The sequence below is a fragment of the Canis lupus genome, chromosome 30 (genome assembly GCF_011100685.1).
Source record: "Canis lupus familiaris isolate Mischka breed German Shepherd chromosome 30, alternate assembly UU_Cfam_GSD_1.0, whole genome shotgun sequence".
Classification (NCBI taxonomy): domain Eukaryota; kingdom Metazoa; phylum Chordata; class Mammalia; order Carnivora; family Canidae; genus Canis; species Canis lupus.
This window is the reverse complement of record NC_049251.1, coordinates 32,234,019-32,250,387: the sequence shown is the minus strand read 5'-3', so window position 1 is coordinate 32,250,387 and position 16,369 is coordinate 32,234,019. Positions and strand designations below refer to the sequence as shown.

The 16,369-nt window shown below is 38.6% G+C and overlaps 1 protein-coding gene across 9 annotated transcripts in view; it reads right to left on the bottom strand.

Moving 5' to 3' along the window:
• MAP2K5 (mitogen-activated protein kinase kinase 5) overlaps window positions 1-16,369 on the bottom strand; it is a 256,636-nt gene that overhangs the window by 102,661 nt on the left and 137,606 nt on the right. For all 9 annotated transcript variants that reach the window (XM_038580797.1, XM_038580795.1, XM_038580798.1 and 6 more), the window contains 3 exons: window positions 12,371-12,444; window positions 11,354-11,404; window positions 1,556-1,627 (listed from right to left, as the gene is read on the bottom strand). In XM_038580797.1, the coding sequence (XP_038436725.1) occupies window positions 1,556-1,627; window positions 11,354-11,404; window positions 12,371-12,444 (197 nt within the window). The remainder of the gene's footprint in view (window positions 1-1,555; window positions 1,628-11,353; window positions 11,405-12,370; window positions 12,445-16,369) is intronic.

Genomic DNA, 16,369 nt, shown 5'->3' with positions numbered 1-16,369 from the left:
TGCATGTTACGTCACGCTAGGGTGTATCATCATCCAAGTCACTCAGCTCTAGAGTTGATGCAGAAAGTTAAAGAAAGACAACAGACTGCTTAGAGTCATAGAACATTAGTCTGGAAAGGGGCTTAGAGATCATTATCTTACAGAGCAAGAAACTGAGGCTCAGGGAGGGACAGTGGCATGTACAGGACACCTAGAAGACCAGTAGCAAAGGTGAAACTGCTATCTCTGTCTTTCATTCACAATCTGGGATTCTTATCTCTACACTGCATACTTCTCAAATGTTCTACACTCCATCTAGTCATTTATTAAATGCATTCAATGACAATGATTTAAATCTGCAAAGGGAATTTATATAACAGCAAGGTCTAAGCTCCACAAATCAAAAGTACTAGTTTCCCTTGAAACAAGTTACCTGAACAAACCCTTCAGGATTCTTTTGGGTAACTCCATTCTGAGCTTCTGTCTGCCATTATTGCTAACCTCTCAGTTGATGCACACATATCCTATTTCCTCTTAGATTCTCTTTTGTGAAGAAGCAGAAGAATATGGCTTAACAAACACTTACTACTTTATTTTTGCTTTCTTTCTATAGCACAGGTGAATTGAGTCTTAAGATATTCCCTTATAAACTCAACTGCATTCATGCGTTACAAAAATCACATAAAAAGTATCTGACCCAAAAAAAGGTGATAAAATCATGATTGCAACTCTATCCATGATCTTATTTAAGGAGTCCTTTCTGCTTTTTTTTTTTTTTTTAAAGCCTCCCTTTCTATGAATCAATGCATGTGAGAAACAATTCTCTGGTGAGTATCCAGATTCTATACTAGTATAATTCATGAGCCAGATGTCCTTCTAATGGAAATTGTACACATTTCCTTACAGATCAATAGTCATTGTAAAGAGTCATTGGCACAGAGTTCTAGTGGGGTTACACATAGCACACTAAGATGAAGTCCATTCTAACTAGAGCTATAAAGAGTAAATACTGCGCTAAACACACATACCCTTCATCCTCCCCCAGATTGTATCATGCCCTATCCCCCAAGAAGTGAAATGACCATAGTGAAGTGTTTTTTTTCTTTCTGAATAAACATATAGAATTCATACATCCAAATGAGTAGGGCTGTACTCTTTAAAGTAATCACCTTTGGAAGTCATATATGCATTCCAACAAGGCCACCATTCCACAGAACTTTTCTGGAATCTCTCTTTTATTATAATGCAGGCTCTCCAGACTTGGTGTGCATAAAGATCACCAGGGAACATGTTAATAATGCAGATTCTTAGAGATGTGGATTTAATTAGTCCAGGGAGTCTGGGAACCTGTATTTTCAAGAAGCTCTCCAGGTAAGTTTTATACAGGTGATGTGTTGGAAACAGCACCTTAGAATGGTCTGTTCACCAGCCCTTCAAGGATATCAAAAGGACTTTAAAGTCTGTGTACACATACACATAACACACTGGAGATTTGGTTTATTTTTTTTTCAAAATCTTCATTCTTCCTGATATTAGAGTGGGTATACATAGAAGCATCTATTTGCAAACAACATACCTCCATGAAAGAGATTCCTAAACTCCAGACATCAGAATGGATTCCATACTGCTCCCCTGAAATTCTTTCAGGCTGTAAGAGAACAGAAAGGAGCTGGTGAGTTGATGTGAGCTACTCCAGGAAACACTAGTGTGAGCTTAGCTAAGGCAGGGAGCCATCAACATTTTGTGGTACTTTATGAAGCACAAAACAATTTTGTGTATGTGTGTATAGGTGTATTATACTGGTACACACAAAAACGATATAGGGTAATATGGATAGATATAATCTCACTGAATCCCCCACAAAGTCCCTGTGAGGAAACCTTTATTACCTCTATTTTACAGATAAAGAAAATGGAGGCTCAGATTGGTGAAATCATCTAGGCAAAGTTCTCAGCTAGGAAATGAGTTGAGACTTAGACCCAGGTCCTCTCTCTCCAAATTCAGTGGTCTCAGCTGTGAAGTGACAAACTATACAACATTATATAATGTTATCACTTATTTGTACTTTTGAGAGTTGGGTCTGGATCACTAGGGAGTCTGTTATTTTTAGTTTTTAAACTTTTCAATTTCAAACTAAGACTAATACAAAAAACATCCATATTTCCTTTGCCCAGGTTCACCTATGGTTCACCATTTGTCAGGATTTCTTTCTTTTTTTTTTTTTTTTTTCAGGGTTTCTTTTGATATGAACCAAGGAACAGTTTGAAAGGTCCAACTGGGACAACTGGTTCTCCATTCAAGATGTACACCAAATACTGGTCTAGAAAGCCACTACATGCACACTCTCTACTTCAACAAGAATAGTTTCATAGTGAAGTGGATGTTGCCTGGTTTCTCTATCCCTCCAGGATCTAGCATTGAGTATCTACTTTACAGAAATCTTTTGAATGAACACAGGGGCACACGAATAAAAGACACTCAGGTCTCATGGAAGTGGAATGGTCGCTCAAGGTTACAGAGCTGGACATGGCTGGCCTGGGATCATAACCCATACCTCCTGGTCCTCAGGACACCATTCTGTTCGTGGTACCACCCCTGGAGTTCCTGCTGGCTACCAGTGGCATCAGCTTTCAGGAGCTTTCATGGGACCCTGAAGAGTACCTGGGGCCAAATCAGCCGGGTCCACTGCACATGGAGGAAGTAGGCACCTACCACTCACCAGCAGGGCATATGCCAGGGGAATGGAAGATATGAGCCAGGTGCTCTCAGGTTATTGGCAAGTCCTACATCTCAAAAAGTTGGCTTAGCTGGGACCCAGAACTTTGTGACCTACTTTCTGCCCACACCTATCAGGCTACCTCAATATACTTACTGCCTTCTCTTGCGACTACTTGCCATAAAATTACATTACATTTCCCTTCCTTTATTTATTTCTTTAATTTATAAACCCTTTTCCCACCAAGAACAATTCTTCCCAAGGGCCAAATGTCATGTGACCATTTCTCCCAGCTGCTCATAGACATGCTCATTGCAATTCCCCAGGACTTTGACATTCAAAGCCCTCCACCATGATTTCTGAAGTTCCTTGTTCACACATGAACGAATCTATTATCCAATTCCAGCCAGTTCAATAAGTAGTAGGATGAAAGCAGCCAGTTACAGGAATATCATCACCATCGCCACCACCATCATCAAAAATATGACTGTGTGCATTTACTGAAGAATTTCCATATGCTTGACATTAAATGCTATTCATGCATGTTTCATTTCAGACTCCTAAACACCTATATTACATTGGTACTATTATCATGCCCTTTTAACAGATGAGAAAAAGGAGGCACAGAGAAATTTAGTTTGCAATCACTATATAAGGATAGTAATAGCCATCCCAATGATCACCTTGTATATGCCAGATACTGCACCTTGTGCCAATCTTGCAAAGTTAGATACTATTACCCTTATTTTACGGATGTAAAAACTGAGACTTTGTAAGATTGACTTGCTGAAGTCTAGAGTTGTGGATCAGCATCAAGTGTGTTTAGGAACACAGCCAGGATTCAAACCCAGGTATGTCTAACTGCAAAATCTGGGTTCTTTCCAGTGTGTCAAACTGCCCCCAACACTAGCAGTCAGAAAACCCACACACTAATCTCAATCTGGTATTTCTCAAAATGCAGTCTTCAGACTAGCCATCAGAGGACTGCCTGAGGTGCTTATTACAAATGAACCTCCTGAATCAGAATCTCTGGAAGTGGCTCCAGGAATCTTAATTAAAAAAAAAAAATTTTCTCTGGGTGATTCTTTGGTACACTCAGCCATAGTCACTAAACATTTCCACGTTCCCTGCAGAGATAAGGGCCTATCTTCCTCTTCTCTGCTTAGTCAACGTTTCTTTTTCTTTTCTTTTTTCTTTTCTTTTCTTTTCTTGTCTTTTTTCTTTTCTTTTTTCTCTTCTCTTCTCTTCTCTCCTTCTCCTTCTCTTTCTCCTTCTCCTTCTTCTTGGTGAAATGTTCCTCCACTTCTCAGGAAAAATTAAATTTTTGCCTCTGTCCTTCATGAAAATGTCTGTATCTTTAATATTAATTCATTGCACTGTGTTGTAACCATCTGATTACTAGCCTATTTCTCCTAGGAGCCCAAGAGAGTCTTTTCATCTCATACCTAGTACCATGGCTGGCACACAGCTAGTATGCAGTCAAGGTATATTGCCTTGAGGGGATGCAATACATGTTTACTGCACATTTGGTTTTAAGCATGTACCAATGATTAAGTCCCCTGGAGTGTTCTACTAATATAATTTCCCCAATATTATTGCTATTCATGCCCACCATGAATGCCCAGCAAATATGAAAATCCTAAAATCTTCCAGAATTCTTTATTTTTTTAAAAGATCTTATTTATTTATTCATGAGAGACACACACAGAGAGAGAGGCAGAGACACAGGAAGCAAGCTCCTTGCAGGGAGCCCGATGTGGGACTCGATCTCAGCACCTGGGATCACCCCCTGAGCTGAAGGCAGATGCTCAACCACTGGGCCACCCAGATGTCCCAAATCCTCCAGAATTCTTTTTTTTTCCCTCTAGAATTCTTTTTAAAAAATCACCAAATGTTGCCTTCCTCCTGTTTCTCCTTTCCTTACTCTCTTCTTTTCTTCATTCCAAAGCTGATAGTTATCACTATATAGCACTCATGGTATAGAATAAGCAAACAAATGAAAGTGGAGCTCACATACAAAATATTTTGGCAGGACCAACCATAAGATTACATACATTCATAACATTTGCCTATTGAACTAGTAAAACAAGTGCAAACTGGAAGCTGAAAATAAAGCATGAAAAAATTGGGACACCTGGGTGGCTCAGTCGGCTGAGCATCCAACTCTTGGTTTTGGCTCAGGTCATGAGATGGAGCCCCACGTCAGGGTCTGTGCTGGGTGCAGAGCCTGCTTAAGATTCTCTCTCTCCCCTTCTCCCTCTGCTCCCCTCCCCTGCTCATTCACACATGCTTTCTCTCTCTTGAATAAAATAAATAAATCTTCAAAAAATAAATAATGAAAACATTAAATTTAATTTAAAAAGAAAAAAAAAATAAAGTGATACTGGTCACAGGTATTGGGAGGCAAATAAGAGAGCTCCTTAAGGAAGAGATTCTGACGACCTCTTACCGGAGAAATAATTCTTGCAATGAGTTAACAAAATGAGATCACTGCTGTGATGCTGTGCTCAAGCTTGAATGCTCAGTGAAAGTAGGTAGCCAGCTCTACGGGTCCACCTGAAGACCTGGTACAGTAGATACAGGCTGGGAAAGGCGCCCAAGCCCCTGAAACGGACGCAGGCACAAGATGAGCCCTGGTACACTCTGACTTTTGGAGCCAGGACTTCATGGCCCAAGGCGGCACAATTCAAATCTGTTCTCACACTTGAAGCCAAGGTGGCCTGTCCTGTCTAGAACAAAACGAAACAAAACAAAATACCAACCACCAGGTATCGCACTACTGACAGATCTGCGATGGATATTTTGCGGTTAAACACCAAAAGCTGGGTTACCTTCTGACATGGCAGCTGTCACCAGTGTGGTGAATAAACAGGAAGAATAGCAGGAAAAACATGACTCCTGTCTGAAGCACCTTTGTACTGAGGTTTAAGTGTAGGGGTTGGGGGCCAAATTCTGGTCTGTTCTTAATGAGAACAGTGGGGAGTGGTGATGGTATAAAAAGCAGAGTTTAAAGGATCTGAAAGGGCAGTAGCTCTGAGCTGCACACTCCACTCCTTCCAGTCACTTTCTGTGACTTGTTATTTACCCAGGACCCATGTTTCGCTGACTCATTCCAGAATTGTCTCTGTATACAACAGGATTCACTTGTCAAAAGCAGGAAGATACCAAGGTACATCCCTTATTTCTTCTGATAAAGAACTTCTGCTCAGGGTTACACTACTCAGAAAATTAGCAAAGTATGCACAACTACTTGAAGTTAGTAAGTAATCAAAGTATATATCACAAACAATGGGGAATTCTTCTTCTTTTTTTCTTTTTTAAGGTGGCAAGATCCCTGCGGGTCATAGAGCATACTGGTTAAATCAGGGTTCTGGCATCAGACTGCTCTAACTCAATCTATCTTCCATATCATGAATCCTCTCTTTTGCTCTACCCAATATGCTACCAAGTAGTGAGTTTTTCAATTGTAATCTAGTAGTTCTGTTTGAGATTTTTCTCAAGCCTACTAGGTCACTTTTAAAATCTGTGATCTAGGGGCACCTGAGTGGCTCAGTGGTTGAGCGTCTGCCTTTAGCTCAGGGCGTGATCCCAGGGTCTCGGAATTGAGTCCCACCTCAGGTTCCATGCAGGGAGCCTGCTTCTCCCTCTGCCTGTGTCTCTGCTTCTCTCTCTGTGTCTCCCATGAATAAATAAATAAATAATATCTTTTTTTTAATAAATAAAAATTTAAAAAAAAATCTGCAATCTAAAGTCTGTGTGTCTCTGCCATTCCTGCTACTTCTTCATGTTGTCTTGTTTCCTTGTGTGCCTAGTATCTGTGGATTACTTGCCAGCTTTTGCTCTTGAAAAAATTTTGAAGAGATTCTCTGAGGCTTAAGGTAGATGTTGCCCACCTCAATCCAGATTCTTACATGAAGTTCCTTTTCCAGCTCAGGCCATGAATATAATCAGGGTGCAAATCTGTGTCACAGTTAGTCTATGGCTGCAACCTTCCCCCTCTTCCTTTTCCCTTGCTTCTCTGCTTGGCTCTGAGAAGCCTTCTCTTATGTTCCCTGGGACTGGGGGAGGAGGAGGAGAGGCAGCTCTGGCTCTGGTTTGCTCTTATTCTGAGGGTGAGCCCTTCAGATTTCCAACATAATACAGAGAAAATCTCCTTTGAGATCTCTACAGAAGATCTCCTCCTCCTCTGAGACCCTCTACCTTAGGAGGACCCCCATATCACTCACAGCTGTGGTACAGGCAGGCACATGCCCAAAGGAAGAAGTAGCTTCGGTGTTCCAACATTCTGCCTCTCTCTCTATTGCAGGATTCCATCTGAAAACTGTCCTGCTAGATCCCATTCTTTTTAGCTCTTCAGTGCATTTGAGATGGTTTTAAAAGGATTTTACCTAGAATTTTTCAATGGAAGAGTTGGTTCAAATAACCTAACCTGCTGTTACCAGAAACTGGAAGCTGGTGTCTTAACTAAATCGTGACTCTCATTATTACTTGGCCAAATTTGAGATCCTGGGCTAAAGTCACTTCACCTTCGGTTTCCTTACTTGTAAAATGAAGACAATAATAATATGTAGATTTCATGGGGTTGTGTGAAGATTAAGTGAATCTGTGCAATGTGCTTGATTCAATACCTGTCACACAGGAATGTTCGGTAAATGCCAGTCTCCTTCTGATCACCACCGTTGCCATGACCATCGCTGCACAAGCATGGCCAATGTTGCTGTATCATGTAACCTGTCTAGGTTTCATTCTGGTGAAGATACTTTCCAAGGGCAAGAATAGCTCAGGCAGGAAAAATGTTCAGGAGAGAAGAATAGTCATTTTGATGGACTTTCTTTTTTAAAGATTTTATTGATTTATTTTAGAGCAAGAGAGAGAGTGCACATGGGCAGGTGGAGGGGCAGAGGAAGAGAGAATCTCGAGTAGACTTCATGCTGAGCACAGAGCTCAACACAGGACTTGACCCTGAGATTGGGACCTGAGCTGAAATCAAAAGTCAGACACTTCAGGGACTGGGCCACCCAGGCACCTCTTGATGGACTTTTCTGATCACAAAGCACAAGTATTTGGGTAAGGTTCTTTTGTTTTGTTTTAAAACCTTAACTATTCATAATAATAATGTCAAACATTTATATTTGATTAAAACATTATAATAAACCACAATGACTGAACATTAGGTTGAAGTTTTGCGGCCTTCTATGTTTAAAATAGAGTAAGATTTTTAGTAATTAAAACATCTGAGAAGTGGTTTAATGTAAGCCCCCAAAGCCTTCTCAACTTCTTTTGCAATCCTGCTGGATGAGAGCCTTTTAAAATATAGCTGAAAATATTTCTTGCATCAGCTTAAAGTGTCTACTGAACCTAAATATCTGCCTCGAAAACGTAGTATGTCCTTGAACTTGTCATTCCACTTTCCAATCTTGTTGGTCAATGAGGAGGTTAGTTGACCAGATGACCTTCCAAGTCTCCTACAAGTTCCACCCTTAACATGCCCATAAGTTGTTAATTACTATTATTTTTTCATGACTTAGGATCTTAAGAAAGCTGCCCTTTTTCCTAATTATCATTTTCCTATACCTTACACTTGAGATTACAGAAGAATGAAATGAGATTGCACATGCAGAGCTATTTCTTTATTTTCTTTTCAATATTTGAGCAGCCTAGTGACTGTATTTGAGTAATTTGGGGGTCTTCTATACCTTATAATACAACTGAGATACTTAATATGAAAAGTTAAATGCTCTGCTTATAATTAGTGAGTCGGTCATCTAGGGAAGGCAGTTTTCATGAACTAATTTATTCATTTAGCACTGTGTGAAGGACCAGATATAGAGAATGAACAGAATAAACCCTGCCCCTCTGAAGATCACAATCTAGATTGGGAGAGACAGACATAATTTGGATAAGTGAGAGGCACTGAAGTTAGAAGTTTAGTTTCTGTAGATTGATTACTTGGGTCTGAATCCTGACTCTGCCACTTATTAGATGTTTGAACTTGAGTAAGTTACTTAACTTCTTTATCCCTGTTTTTTCAGCTCAATGAGAATGATCTTACCTGACAGGGTTGTTGTAAGGATTTAAAGTATTAATATACGTAAGAGTTTAAAAGAGTGATTGGCACATGGGGTTAAATACTAGCTATTATTATTGTTATTATCCTGTACAAATACAAAGTAAGAGAAACAGATGCAAAAGGAGGGTATCATACCAGCTGACCTGTAACTGTATAATCCCACAACTTATTATTTGTCCTCTACCCCACTTCTCACCCCCAACAATGTCACAATATCTTCTGTTTTTAAGTCTTTGCTCATCTCTTCACAGTGATCTCTTCACAGGGTACTCTTTTAATAAGTACCCTTTACACATACTGTTAAATCATCAAATTCATACATTGTATGACTTTTTACTCTCTAAATGTATGCTTGGTACAACTTAAGTCTTTATTATGTCACACAAAATGTAGCCACATATAATGTTAAGCTTCCTATTTTGCCCATACTTTATGCAGGTTCAAGTGGTTCCACAATAACCTGGCTAATGGCATGGAAGGTGCTCAGTAAATACTAGCTGATTAACCAAAGGTACTCAGATACAGCTTTCACTGGCATAGACCAGAAGCTGGCAAACTTTTTCTCTACATGACCAGAGCATAAATACTCCCTCTATGGGCCATATGGTCTCTGCTGCAACTGTCACAGCAGCTCCACTCTGATGCTGTAGTGCTGAAGCAGCCAGAGACAATACACAAACAAAAGGGTGTGGCCATGTTCCAATAAAACTTTCGTTTTTTACCTAATATTTTTTATCTTGAAATACTTATCAATTCACAAGTTGAAAAAAATACATACAGGGAAGTTCTATGCACCCTTCACCCAGTTCCCCTCAATGGTAGTTCAATAATACCATATTAAGGTATCTCAGGCAGGGATTAATAACAGGGATTAATAACAGAATAATGTTATTTCCATCTTCTCCACTCCCAACCTCTGATCTCATACTAATTAGGTAAGTATGTGGCTAATGAGAGTCTGCTGAATTGAGTGAAGCTATCAGGCTATCACACTTGGCTTTCTAGGTATCTTATGCTTTTTACAGCTTGAACTATAAAGCTGATGACTAGAACTCACTCACCCAAGAAGCAAAGCAATCTGAGCTGTGCCAATCTGAGCTAACATTTCATAATTTTAATCCTCAAATATTCAATTAACAGATGGATGCATCACATTCATCCATAAACCAAAAAGAAAAAAAGTAATTTCTTTAACGTACACCTGGGAAAGACAACTGTAATCTAGATTTGTACATTCAAACATAATGCAATTTAATTATTAGAGCAATTTAAAGCTACTAAAAACATGATGGGTAGATGAAAAGTTGTTTCATTTACAGTAGGTTTATTTATTTATTTTTAAATCACAGTGTTCCATATTCTTTCAAAGACTGAAATTGTGTATTTGGTAGGGATTTATTAACTGTAAAAGTGGTTCACCAATCTCAGCTAACCTGGTAGAGCCAAGACGGTGATTATGTTTTATAAAAACAGATACAATGACTTCAGAGGTTACTTTTTTTTTTTTCACATTTCCTAGAAAAATGAGAAAGGATAAATTTTCTTTAAAAACCAGGCATGAAAAAAAAAAAAAAAACAACCCAGGCATGATGACAGAAATTAATGATTTTGGTACCTTGATTAAAAAAAAAAAAAAAAGGTTTGTACTGTTCTGAGAATAAGATCCAAAGTTCCATTTATATTAACATCTTTTTATCAAGATAATATATGAACAGAGAGCCAGGTTTCCATCCATACTAATATTTTTTAACTTCATATAAAGATTATTGGAAGTAAAATAGACTACCTAAATAAATCCAGAATCCTCATTTAAAAAGAAAATTGAACATAAGGTGTTAAAATAAAACCTGGCTCCAAAAATCATACTAGATAACCTTCTTGCTTGTCTCTCCCAACCCGCTCTTGAAGTGGAAACTAATAAACAAAAGCATTTGTGCCCCAAATAACTTCCCTTACTTAAAAGGTAGGAATAAAGAAAGGGTTGACATCAAGTCCACACTGGGTCTTTGAAACAGTTCTATGCTTCTAATTTTCATACGTGGTAAATTTATTTCAGAGAAATTAATGTTATCTTATGACAGGCATTAGCCCAACAAGTAAACAGAATATAGATGTACAAGTTCGAAAGAGAATTTCCTGCCAAACCTTTATTTCAGAGATCCATAAGTAAGAGTTGGTCATGTCAAAATTTTAATTTTGATGAGGTGACAAAGCCTGTATTTCTGGAAAAGAACAACCAATCTTATTGACTGACATTTTGGGATACTTGAGGGTTAATTAAATGAGCAACGTGGCAAAGTGGTCAATGTGCTTCAAGGTGCAATATTTCTGTAGGATTAAGCTTCAAAACTCAGCAATTTCATACTCGAATCAACTAGTTAAGTCAACTAAGCAGATAAGTTGGCAGCTCCTATATAAACTCTAATGCTTTTTAGAAAGATCTAAAAATCGGATCATGACTGGATTGACTTTGTAATTTATGATCTGTTAGGATAAAGCTGTTGAATTAATTCAAGAATTCTACATTACCAAGTACATAAAGATAAAGATGTTGGTTTTAAATGTTATTTTTGCATAAGTTTACTTACCGCCATATAAGCATTTGTTCCAACATACGTCTTGGCTATAGAATTCACCAGCTATGAGACAAAACAGTCTGTTAGAACAATATAAAGATAATGTGGAAATAAAATGGGCAATTATTCCTCATTTAACCTACAATCATCATTTCTATAAATCAACTAAAAATTATGTAAAAGGGAACAAATTTATCTACAAAGGCATTAAAAATGATTAAATCTCTCTTTTCTTTTGAATGTGATTTCCAATTTAAACAAGCGCAGCATTACAGTTTATAGCAGATAACCTTAAACAATTCACTTAAGCAGGATGCTTATCGCTTTAGTACCCCAAACCCGCCTGATATAAAAAGTCAATTTGAAGTAGAATTTGAACACACTCATTTTTTAGTCAGATGGCTCAAGATGTGAATGAAGCCCGTGCATTACTAGAATGGAATGAACACTAAATACGCTGGAGGGATAACAGACTTTGACAGCCCATAATACAACGATGACCTTCGCTTTGGTCTTCGTGTTTGGCTGGGAGTAAAGGTGGCTGCAATTCAAATCAACATCACAGCACGCTCATGGGTCACTATCACCGGGGTTCTCAGGGGAGGCCCAAAATGGAAATTAATTAAAATTTGTGCTGCACATTGTAATGGCCCTCCACCATTGTTGCTCCCAATATTAATTTTTATTGTGGGCCAGTTGGGCTCCCCAGGCACAGCTCCCACTCTGCCCTCCCTTTTGTCTGGTCAAAACGCTTTCATATCAAAGCTGCATATCAATGAAGTTTGCTATTCGTAAGTAGTAATTACAATATCAGCAGTTTTTACTGTCATTAAACAATGAACAATCATATTCTGATGAAGGAAACTCGCTCAGAGATTAAAAATGAATAACACACTCCCAGCCGAGGAGAGGATGCAGAGTTCTGTTTGTCTGGCAGCTAGGTGATTTTTCAATCCAAAGAGTAGACTGAAAATAAAAAGTGAATGCTGCAGAAAAGAGAGCAAACTGGGAGGAAAAAAAGAGACCCACCTGAGTGCTAACTCCAAAATCGCACAGCTTGACCTGTCCTCTTGTGTTTACTAGCATATTGGAGGGCTTCACATCTAAAAAGGGACCAGAAAAGTCCATGTAACTAATTCTGTATCTACAGTGTATGTTTAATAAAAACACACATGCACACCATACCATATTGCAGAAATGACATCATCTGTTCCACCCGGAATTCTAATCACAAATTTAATGCAAAGCATTTTATCTGGAGGCAAAATGTAAGGTCCTAACTCCTTCATTTCCAACCATTTCTGGTTTCTATGGAAGCAAGGGATTATTTCAAGTGAAAGTCAAATAAAATCTTGGCTTCCAACAACAGTAAATACATCCATCATCCTATCCCCAGGCTTTCAGGAAAAGTAGGTGGATAAGAAAATGTAATCTTCTGACAAAGAATTTGCACAAAAAGGTTTAGCTTTGCTGTTGATGTGAAACTACTCCTCCCATCTAAGAAGCAGTAAGGCCAAAGGGAAGCCAACAAGAAAAAAAAAAATCATTCGTATGTTGCTGGTAACAGGTCATATCTGAATGAAACAATGACAAAACGAATGCAGTACTGTTATCTCCTGGTTTTATGTGACAAATGTTATTTCAGATAATGCTCAGAAATTGGTCTAAAAGGCATGTGGATGTGTGTGCATATATGCATGTATCGATCTTTGTTTAATTTCTCTTTCTCTTCCCTTACACCACTTTTGACTGCTGTTATATAGTAAACAAAAGAATTGACATAGCTTTTGCCAAGGCAGTCAGTTGCTAACTACTGACACAAAGGGTTTCTGTGAAGCATCGCCAGTGACAACAATGAGCCATTTTGGGAATTCAGGGACCCCACAAAAACCATCCCACAAGGACAAGAACACACCACTGTCAATGGTACAGAACAGCACCTGCCTCAACGTTTCATCTTCAATGGCAAAAGTAGTCTGGAAGAGACAACTTGTTATATTTAATATAGCATATAACCTGAATTACTCCAAAACTGAACGAGAGACTCAATTTTTAATGTAACATTAAAAAAAAAAAAAAGTGAGTCAATCCACCCTGACCCTCCACTTTGCAAAAGGGTACTCCAACAGTATCTTGCCAATGGCAGGCACTTAATTCAAACTTCAAGTTCAAACTCAGTAACCAACAATTATTGAAGTCTACTACGTGACAGGCATGTGCCAGGAACTTTCTCAAAGATGTGCTCATATTGTGCTGCCTACCTAACACTAGAATGTAAAAGCCATGAAGACAGCAACTTCATTTCTTTTGACTACTACATTCCCAGCCCCTAGAAGAGTTTCAGGGAGATAGTAAATGCTTACTAAATATCTGTTGAACAGATGAGAGAATACATGAACGGAAACCATACACACAAAGTATGATTCTATGTTGATTCTGTTTCAGTGATCAGAGGTTAGCTATAGAACAGGAGGTCTTCACACAAGACATACTATAAAACTTCCTTTAGGGCTCTCTCTAAAGAGAGAGTTTATAAAAAAAAAAAAAAAGAGAGAGTTTATGCCTAGGCACACTAACTTGTATAAGTTCTTTTACCGACTAGTTTCTCTGCCTCCAATTTTCCTCAATCTGAATTATAAGTCTTATACCACCACCACATTAAAATTACCAAGTTTACTACATCATTTCTCTCCTGGATGAAGAAATAAAATATTCCTTGACCTCTTCACCTAAATGTGAACTAGTAGTTAGTGCAATACATACGTAGCATAGACAGCCACCATAGATACTCAATAAATGTTTGGTGAACTGAAAGAAATGTTAGACTCTACATATGGGTAGGTCTTATTTTACAAATACAATTCTCATTATACTCAACTTTGAGTATCTTTCTTTTGGACAACCTGCTCTTTTATATATTGACATCTTTAAACTACTCTTAAGCTACATCAGATGGAGACAGTTAATGAACAAATATTTTGAGCTCCTGGAAGAAGGACCTGCTTGGAAATCAAGAGATATGCCAAAATCAACAAATCTTTAGCTTTAATCAGATACACTTTTGACTTAAGTGGATCAATAGAGAAAGGAACACTGAACAACAGAATTGCTAGATTATATTCTAAAAGGCAAGGTGTAAATAACAACTTCATTGCATTTTTCTGTTCTCCAGCAACATCTTTTTTTAACTTACAGGCAAAGCCTGCTCTTTGACTTTTACACATTCACAGCCTAGTTCTTGGGAAAACTTCATATAGGAAAATAGTATACATCCACTTATCTTTACATCCTTTGTATTCCACCTGGACTGTTTTAATCACCGTCTCAGATGTTGTGTGTTCCCCTCTCCCTCTCGCCGACCCCCAGGTTGAGAAACCCTTCCTCAATAGTTTCTGAAGGAATCATGCCTATACTTCAACTCAAGTACCCACCTTCCAGTTGCCTTAACTAATCAGGCGAACAAAGTCATGGCCTCCTTTTTTTTTTTTTTTTTTTTGTCATGGCCTCCTTTGAACTGTTAACATATCTACTGTCTGTGCCATTTGTTTAGAACTAAGTATGTGACACTATTTGATTAGCAGTTATTACCATATTTACTGGTGTAGGTATTGCTTCCCCTAGTAATAACTTCACAGGGTAGGAATATGCTACATACATCTTTGTATGTATCTCTTCTGACAATAGTACCTTGCTCACTGGTTAATGGCTTACTATTTATTTATTTGGCTTTATTTGAAAGAGAAAGAGAGAGAGCACGTGAGCGCATGCACAAGGGGGGGGGAGGGGCAGAGGGAGAGGGAAAAGTGGACTTACCCACTGAGCAGGGAGCCCAATGCCAGGCACAATCCCAGGACCCTGGGATCATGACCTAAGCTTAAGGCAGAGGCTTAGCCTACTGAGCCACTCAGGTGCCTTGGTTAATGGCTTTTTATTTTTATTTTATTTATTTATTTATTTTGGTAATGGCTTTTTTTTTAAAGATTTATTTATTTGTTCATGAGAAACAGAGAGAGAGAGAGAGAGAGAGAGAGAGAGAGAGAGAGGCAGAGACACAGGCAGAGGGAGAAGCAGGCTCCATGCAAGGAGCCTGACATGGGACTCGATCCCGGGTCTCCAGGATCATGCCCCGGGCTTTTTAAACAATATACTAAATTTGCTAATAGAAGGAACCCCCTCCCCCTTCCCAGTAATATCTTGAGGCATCATTTGAACATAACAGACCCTTTAAACAAAACCAATGGATTTAGGCTAGGAGACACAGGACCAGTGTTTTAGCTTTTTGGCCTGGTCACAAACTTGACATGTGAATTTCATAAGGCAGGTGATGTTTTAATTCCTACCTCTGCAGGGAGACATAATAGCCACTGTGTCAATCTTAAAGAACTATGAGGATTGGATGAGATAATGAATGTAAAATTGCTTTTCAACTGTCAAACACTCCATAAATATAAGGTATTATTATCCACTGTTATACAATAAAAGTGGTATATTTTAATATATTTAGGAAATAATGTTACTGTAGCACGTTTTAGCCGTACTTGAGTAAAATACTATCTAAAAGAAGATAATTCCCAAAGTGCAGTATGCAGAACTATAAAACCAATTTAATGTTCATGAGAAGGCATTTTCATCAGACCACGTACACATACCTCAACAAGGCTACCGAACTGGTCTTCCTGTATTTATGCCTGCTCTACTACAGTCTGTGCTGAACACAGCAGGTAAAGTGATTCTCTTATTTATTTAAAAAAAATTTTTTTAAGTGATCCCTCTAAAACTACATCAGATCATGCCATTTCTCTGCCTAAAACCTCCAATAGCTTCACAGGTCAACACAAAACACAGCCCTCACAGTAGTCTCTGAGCTGGTTCCCGCTAGCTCTGTGCTCACACTCTTCCTATTCCTTTCTCTGCCCAATCTGCCTCATTTCACCGGCTTCCTTGTTAGACATGCTCCTGCTTTGGGGTTCCATAGCTCTAGAATACTCTGCTCCCATATATGAGCTTGCTCCTTCATTTCGTTTAGGT